Source organism: Musa acuminata, chromosome BXJ1-2, assembly GCF_036884655.1.
Source record: "Musa acuminata AAA Group cultivar baxijiao chromosome BXJ1-2, Cavendish_Baxijiao_AAA, whole genome shotgun sequence".
NCBI classification, from domain to species: Eukaryota; Viridiplantae; Streptophyta; class Magnoliopsida; order Zingiberales; family Musaceae; genus Musa; species Musa acuminata.
Window position 1 is genome coordinate 17,886,274 of NC_088328.1, and position 8,727 is coordinate 17,895,000.

The window sequence follows — 8,727 nt, forward strand, 5'->3', positions numbered from 1 at the left end:
CCATTGCAAAAAGGTTTTTTTCACTCTTACTTCTTGTATGAGTCTGGATTGCGTCTCAATACCAGTGTGGCTGATCATTCTCTCAAACCAGCTACTGAATTGATCATCCCCTTTGGTAAGTTATTAACTCATCGAACCAGCTACTGATCAATTATCAAATTGATCATCGTCTCGGTAAGTTACCACTGGAGAGAGAAAGAGAGAGAGGCTGAGGAAGAGCAAATTGATCATCGCCTGGGTAAGATTTAGCTCGAGGGAAAGGGTCCAACGAAGAGAGAGAGAGAGAGAGAGAGGCTGAGGAGGAGCAAATTAATCATCGGTAAGATTTGGCTTAGGTTAAGATGGTAAAATTAAAGCAGACAGACAGAGGAGCGGTCCATATAAATTTTTAATGGAGGATAATTTCTAAATAAAAAATTAATTATGATGATCCTTTCTTTCTTAATAAATTATCGTTACTTTTTTTTTTAACAAATATTATGCCATTTATTGCTTTTGCTTTTCACATAAAAAGGAGTTCGTTATGTACCCACTTCCAACCGTTCGTTTACCGCAGTTTATTGGGCCCCACCCAAAAAAAAGAAAAAGAAAAGAAAAAGGTTAATTTAATTAAATGGAGTCTCCACCCACCATTAGCTCGCCATGTGCGAACTCCTCCTCCCTCCTTCCCTCCCTCCATCCATTCCCCCCCCCCTCCTCTCTCTATTCTCTCCTCCGTCCTCCAATTCCCATCTCCAAATCCTCTCCTCTCCTCTCCATCCCTCAAAATCCCTGTTTTTAACAGAGCCGTGACCAAAAAGGTGCGATTTTTAACTCGAAATCTCCTCCTCGGGGCGGCTTCTAAAGGTTCGATTTAAGGCTGCGGCGGTGGCAGGCGAAAGCCCTAGCTTTTACCCCCTTTTATCAGAGGAAGAGTTGACAAAGGCGGGGCCAAAGAGAGGCGGGCTAGGAAAGGAGGGGAATCCGATGATTCGCGGGTCCTCGTTGACCGCCCCCCGTCCTCGGAGGCCGTGACGGGCCCTCGTCTCTCGCCCCGAGAGGGAAGGATGCGGATCGGTGGGTAGATAGCCGCGGTGTGGTTGGAAGGCGGGGATGATGGCCGTCGGTGGTGGCGGTGGGGAGGAGATGGAGAGGGATTTCGAGGCGAAGCTCCGATTGCAGCAGCCGTCGCCGGCCGGGATCGGCGGCGGCAAGACGGTGCAGAGGACCAACAGCATTACCTTCAGGGCGCCGCAGGAACATTTCACGATTGACGATTTCGAGCTGGGGAAGATCTTTGGCGTCGGCTCCTACTCGAAGGTTTGATCTTTCCTCTTTCTATTTCGATCACGTTCATGATCTGTTCCTCTCATCTCTCTTATTAAACCTGTTATTCTACCTCCATTTAGCCATTATGCTATGACTTGGTGCAGTTGTCTTCTTTGTAGCTTGAGTCGGTATGGAAACATGGAGATTTACTCCATAGTTATCATAGAAAAACAAGAAAAAAATGAAAGAGAAAGAAGAGGAATGCCATGGTCATACAGTGATCGCTTGTGATGGTGACATGATCTTTTGAGGTCCTGGTGGTCCCGAAGAAGTACAAGGGATTGAGATACTTGGTCCTTGTTGATTTAGATGTGACTGCATGAGGAAAGAGGTTTGAGCCTGCTTGTTGATCAATGGACAAGGGGAATTGGTAAGTGGGAGTTGTGGTAACGTCGAGGCACCCCCATATAAAATTCACAGTACTAGATGCCATCAATCGTAGGATTCACAGTCAAGTATCGGGCAGTTGGGACACAGATGGTCAACCAATCGTAGATAATTTACCTGATTTATGCAGTAGTCATTTGTTCACACTCCTGGATTTGTAAAGGATCTAGAATAAAGGATTTTCTTAGAAAGAGCCAACATTCCAAAATGTCCTTACTGATTTCTTCCTTTTTTTTTTCGCTTATTTCTTCCACACTTAATGCCAATGCATTTGGGCTCATCCGGAGCGAGCAAAGTATATTTTGGATGGTCGTGTTTTCAATGTCAATGGCTCAACTTTTTTTCTTGATTTATCTTATGAAATTTCAGATATGTGGTAAATAAAAGCATAAGTTTGATTTCGAAACAATGTATATTTTTGGCAAACCAAAGAGAAATGAAATTGGAATTTTTCAAATTTCATATTTTTATAATAAAAAATTTGTAGAATGTTTCTTGTCATACAAAGATGAAACAATTTTATTAGAAAGATGGGCTTTCTGTTGGTTAATTTCAAGTGGACTTTAGAAAACTATTTTCTTGATGAAACCCTCTTAATCCCTGATTCTTGTAGCGTACTCTCTTTTCTGTAGTGTACCCTTCTTCCGTTTCTCTGACATCCTCAACTTCTTCTCTACTAATGTCATTGGTTCTGTTCCTTCCTCACCTCCCTATGCCTATGTAAGAAGTTACTTTCCTCTCTTCTTGGCTGAACCTCCTCCATACCCTCCTTGACCTCATTGTCACCCCAACTTCTACCCCATTACTACATGGGTTACCCTCCTCTGCTCCTCAATTATTTGTCCTTGCTATAATCAGTATGATTTCAGGCACATGGCCTTTATAAACATTTTTTTGCTTTGTCTTGTCCTAGTCTGTCTCCAATTTGTTTGACTGGCGGGTTCGGAACCTCTCCTTTACCTCCCTCCTGGAAATATCCAACTTTGTTAGTGGGAAATGATGAGCAATTGGTTGAGATAGTGGCCGCCTAGACCCTAGAGCTCATTGTCTAGGAGGATGAAGGGCCATCATGGAAATTGTTTTAGTTTCAATAAGTGAATGCATAGCATCTTTTCATGGAGAAGTGAATCAGAAATAAAGATGAAAAACGAGAATAAAAATATGGAAATAGATTGTTGTTCTTTCAAAGTAAAAGCCCTCAATATCTAGACATGTACAGGAATGAGACTCTTGAGCTGATGTTTCCACGATGATTAGATCATTCCATTATATATTCTTTATTATGTGTCGTCATAAGGTAAAGCACTATATTGTCATCTTATGAAAAACTCATTTTCTCTCTCTAGTTAAACTTCTCATGATTGTAGTCATTTATCATCAAGAAAAGTGATCTCTCATGGCAATTTGCTTGCAAGGATAATGTTATATACATTGACCCCACCATTTTTTTAGGGAGCCACATGCACTGGGTCACCCTAGAAGTGATCTTTCCTGTGGAACATAATTATACAAGTACACCACTGCACCATTTGTTTACCTTTTCTGGTTTTGACACATGTTGTCTCTACAAATGTTGAGTCATAATCCTAGATTGGTATCAACTAGGATGGCTCATTGGTGAAATTTGATTGCACATAACATTGGTGTCATTTTGCAATTTCACAGAGTACAAATTGTTGGTATTTCATGTTTGCACACAGTTACTTCTTGGGCTGTGTTTTCTTTTTCAATTCTTGAACTGAATTGCTTTCAATTTTCTTGCACTAGTAATCGATAATTGTTGTTGTTGACGTTGTTTGGACATTACAGAGTTTCAACAATTATAGCAGACATTGTTCGGTTTTCTTAAAGGAGAACATGTGATGGAATTCTATAGTAATATTCCATATGAGAACATGCATTTATCTGAAAATTACTCTTAATAAAGATGGTTCTCCAAATTATAGCATACATTGTTCATTTTTCTTCAAGGAGAACATGTGATGGAATTCTATAGTAAGATTCCATATGAGAACATGCATTTATCTGAAAATCACTCTTAATAAAGATGCTTCTCCAAATTCCATTTAAGATTATGTCAGTTACTTCATGGTGGTCACCGTCTGATACATGCATCCAGACTTGGTGGCTGGTATTTTAAGTTTTGCTTTGTGCTTCTTCTAAATGAGATTTTCTTGATGACACCAATGCTTTGAGGTTGGCACAGAAGCTGATGGATACCCACAAGCACTTATATCTAAAGATACTGATCAACTTTGAGAGAGTATAGGAAATATAGTTTATACTTGTGACACTTTTGCTGGTTTCCTTATTGAACTTACATCGAATAGTATTTTCTATGCATGTTTATTCTTATTTCTTTAATGGATCATGTTTTAGAAAGAGTTTTTTTATGTCTAATTCTTCCTTATCAGGTTGTCAGGGCAAAGAAGAAGGATACAGGAAATGTCTATGCTTTGAAAATTATGGACAAGAAGTTCATAGCAAAAGAAAATAAAGTATCTTATGTAAAGATGGAGCGTATAGTACTTGATCAGTTAGATCATCCTGGCATAATCGGGCTGTGTTTTACGTTTCAAGATGCCTACTCACTTTGTAAGTCTGTATCTTATATGCTTTGAGCCATGGCTAGAAGTTTCACATCATCTGTTGGTATTCTTTGTGTCATAAGTGATTGAAGTTAGTTTATATGATCTCTGACATTTGCATGTGTTGATGTTACTTTGAAGACATGGCACTTGAGTGTTGTGAAGGTGGAGAGCTATTTGACCAAATAACCAGGGTAGTTTTTGAATGACTTAGCATTTCTTCTTATTAAATGTTTTCTTTGCTCACCAAACTATTTTATTTGGTGGGCTGCAGAAAGGGCATTTAACTGAGGCTGAGGCTCGCTTCTATTTTGCTGAAGTTGTTGATGCTTTAGAATATATTCATGGTGTCGGATTAATTCATCGGGACATCAAGGTCAACAGCAGATATGCAAGTCTTATTCTGTTCCTTTTTATGCATAATCACTTAAGCTATATTGGTTGATGCAGCCAGAGAACTTACTATTGACAACTGATGGACACATAAAAATTGCTGACTTTGGCAGTGTGAAGCCCACCAGGGATAGTCAGATAACAGTTCTTCCAAATTCAGCAAGTAAGGTTATAAAATGTCTAAAAAATTTTCTTTCCAGGTTATAGATCAGTACTAGTTGTTTATTTTTTATTCTACTTTTTAGATGAAAAAGCATGTACTTTTGTTGGAACTGCTGCATATGTCCCTCCAGAAGTTCTTAATTCTTCTCCAGCAACGTTTGGGTAAGGAAACTCTTAGCCTCCATGTTAAATGTGAAATTCCCCCTCTTATCTTATAGTTTGATTATTTTTTGATTACTTTATTGTGTGTGTCCATTTACGTATGACCATATGCAACAGAAGTCAGAAGTGACAGAGTGAGTAACTTACACACACACACACACACACACTATGTGTGTGTGTGTGTCTGTGTCTGTATGCAACAATTTCATTGCCATTACATAGACCATTTTAAGTGGTGTACCTCTTAGAAATAATAATCAAACCCCTTTTTTGTCACTTTTGAACTTTTCAATGTTATAGTGTTTTTTATTTATCATTTAAAAACTATTAATTTCTGACTTATATGTCATGAACAATTCAACAAGTGGATTCTATGACATACTACCTAGCAGGTCAGTGTACCCCTGATTTGGTGGCTGTACAGAACTTGACCATTTCTTTTTTTTTTATTTGTTTTATTTACTTCGGTTGAACTATTCAGGCAGATGTTCTACAGTCTTCTTTTCACAGACCTCATAGTTAACTGATAGATTAGTAATATGAGTACAACAAGCACAGTCCAATTTTTTTTCCGAGTAGGATGGAAGGGATCTCACTGGGGTGATGCTCATTTTAGTAAAACTATGGTGTTCTAATTTGAAAGTCTATCATCTTGTGGGAGAGCACTTCATGATGTAGATCTGCATTTCTGTGTTTCTGAATCTAACTACTGATTTTAAGCTGGCTTTGTTCTGACAGCCATGATTGACATAACTGGGAGGTTGGTTGTCTGGAAGTGTAATTCATCTCTGTGAATTTCAAGGATGAATACTATTTTGGTTTTTTATTCATTTCATGAAGCTTTAAATATTGAGAGGCTTGGAAAAGCTTGGTAATAAGTTGCTAAGTTTAAAACAGAAATCCTATTTAGCAAATATATCCAATCAAGAGCATTCATAGGCAGATCTAGTGGTAGGCCTGAAGATGAACATGATGATCAGTTCATGAAAGCATGTTTGTTAGGAGAGAAGTTTGCAGTTCAAGAGAAGGGAACAAGACATACTAAATCACCTCATGATGGATTTATATGTCCATTTTTTCATGCAAGTACTGTTTCAATATTCTCTGATATGTGGTAGCTTTTACCAGGAACGACCTTTGGGCCCTTGGATGCACCTTATATCAAATGCTTTCTGGTTCATCTCCCTTTAAAGATGCTAGTGAATGGCTTATTTTCCAAAGAATCATAGCAAGAGACCTCAGGTTTCCTGAGTACTTTTCACATGAAGCAAAGGACCTTATTGATAAGTTATTGGTATGCAACAATCAGTTTTCTGCAACACCTATATGATCAGTTTTGATCAAATTTTTTCTATTCTTTTCAGGATGTTTTAAGTGAACTCATGTATTTGATTTGTATGACATCAGAACTTATTTGGTTTCACAAATTTGTTATGGTTGCGAAAAGTTTGTGTCCTGGTTTGATTACAGAAACTATGTTATGATTAGATATCTCAGGTATCTGATAATTCCTTTGCTGGTAGCTGAATGTCTTTGTATTAGCATCCTCTGAGTTTTACAATTTTGGGCAATCACTTAACTTTTTAGTCCATGTCAACAAATTTAGTGCTCAAGTGGAACTTTGTTTAATTAATTGGTTTTTAGATGGTTGTACTCATTCATTTTCTTAATGAAATTAGTTGTACAAGTTTACCTGTTCTTTGTCTTTAAAAAATAAATTAAATAAGAGAAATGGAGTGTATAGATGGAATTGACAAAGACTCGATTTACAAATAAGCTTCTTGAGCTGTATTATTTTGTATTAATCCAACTACCAGTTTAAGCACATTGCTGAGGCAGCAAAGTCAAGCAGACTACTTGCTTTGTTTTTCTAGATTGTATCAACCTGTGTGACTTCTTTGTGAGGTTAAATATAATGAATAAATTCAATACAACTACTGCAACATTATAAAAGTTGTGTCAATATTTGAAACAGGGCCCATGTATTGCACGAGGAACAAAAGCAACAGCAATCTGTTAGAAAGAGTAGAAATTTGGAGGAAACATTTATACCATTTTATCACATGATCTCCATTTTATATGAGAAACAAATCTAACAACAAGCTGGTTGATTGTGTCTCAGCATGGGAGCTAAGAAAAGTTATCTGCATGTATGGTTTTTCCACAATAGACACAGTAGAATAGATGTAATAACTATTCATGATCCTCAACCATATTTTGCAATTCAGTCTCTGATCCACTTACCATGGTTTTTAAATATCTTGATTTTGCTCAAGTTTATTGTTATAAACTTCAAATTTTGTTTTAAAGCACTACCCTTATATTGTTGTGATTGACACAATGACCATCATTATCTCCCTTGGTTTCAATCTGTATAATGTGTTCCTCTTGAGTCAGTAGCAACACAGGCTTACCACATGTTTGTTCACTTATTTTTTGATGAAATGGCAGTTAATTAAGATGCATTACTCTTGCATGCATATATAGGCACATTATTTTGATGAGTGGACAGTAGTTTAGGGGACTGGGTGCTTAATCTGTCCAAAATGTGTTTCTCTTTGACTAGATGGACTAAGATTTTCCTTTCTCATGGAGCCATTTGATTAGAATCACATATTTGTGAATTGTCCAAAATGTGTTTCTTTTTTACTAGATGGACTAAGATTTTTCTTTCTCATGGAACCATTTGATTGGAACCACATATTTATGAATCCATGTAAAGCTTGTCACTTCAATATGAGAAAACTCTCTGCCCTCTGGTTTCCCAGCCAAAAAATGCTGTTTTCAAACTGTCTAAAATCTTTTGAGTTTTGTGAATATATGTTGTTTTGGTACATTGATAAGGGCTAGTTATTAATTATTTTCCCTTTACCTTCTTTCTTGTTGAGGATGACACGACATGTAATTGTTGTATGCCTGGAACACAGCTCCCTCTGTAGCCATGAGCAAGAATATATGTCTAAAAAATGACAAGATATAGAATATATTTTATGTGAGACTCAATTAAATGCATTTCTGTGCAATGATGCATTACAAACTCTTGCCTATTCTTGAAATATCTTTATTTTCATGATGGTTTACTGTCTGAGAGGACCCAGTAACATACTTAGTGGATTTACTCAAGTATTAAACATAGCAATCTTCAACTGCAACAGAGCTATGATAGTGTTATTAATTTTTCATTCAATTTTTTGTGGAGGCATCTAGAAGAGGAGACAGATTTAGTTGCTCTTACGACATATAGAAGAAAAATCAAATAAGTGGAATGATTCAAACATATAATTGAAGTTTCTAAATAGGATTAATTATTTGAGAAGCATCAGAAAAATATTTGCTAATTAGGCTTGGGTGACCACAGAAACAAGGTATTGAGGGGCACACATTCTTTCTATTTTAGTTACAATATTTTCAACTCTAGAATTACTGCATCACGGTGGCATTCCCACTTCCTATCTAATGGTTGTGATGGGATAATGTGCACATAGCCAATTTCACCAATGGATATTTTCCTGATAGCTTAAATAGCTTTTTTTTTTTTTTTTTGCAAATTTTCATTTTGGTTTTGTGAAGGTTTTGCTAATTGGAGAACCTGTTTTCTTGGTTGTGAACCTTTATGATGATTCTTGCAGTTTGCAGAGATTTAATTGGTATATTGATTTCTAATGTTTGAAAAGATATAGCTTCCTCTCTTGATCCAAGTTCCATTACAGGATATAGAACCCAGTAG

At 37.0% G+C, this 8,727-nt stretch overlaps 1 protein-coding gene across 2 annotated transcripts in view; it reads left to right on the plus strand.

Annotated features, from left to right (window-relative positions):
- Positions 1–695: 695 nt before the first annotated feature.
- Positions 696–8,727, plus strand: part of LOC135596218 (3-phosphoinositide-dependent protein kinase 2-like) — a 9,547-nt gene continuing 1,515 nt past the window's right edge. For both annotated transcript variants that reach the window (XR_010480867.1, XM_065088222.1), the window contains exons 1-8: positions 696–1,299; positions 4,110–4,290; positions 4,425–4,477; positions 4,558–4,659; positions 4,734–4,839; positions 4,922–5,000; positions 6,129–6,294; positions 8,711–8,727. The exon at positions 8,711–8,727 is cut by the window's right edge and continues 118 nt beyond it. Coding sequence is in view for 1 of the 2 variants with exons in the window: in XM_065088222.1 (XP_064944294.1) it covers positions 1,093–1,299; positions 4,110–4,290; positions 4,425–4,477; positions 4,558–4,659; positions 4,734–4,839; positions 4,922–5,000; positions 6,129–6,294; positions 8,711–8,727 (911 nt within the window). In the remaining variant the exon portion in view is untranslated. The remainder of the gene's footprint in view (positions 1,300–4,109; positions 4,291–4,424; positions 4,478–4,557; positions 4,660–4,733; positions 4,840–4,921; positions 5,001–6,128; positions 6,295–8,710) is intronic.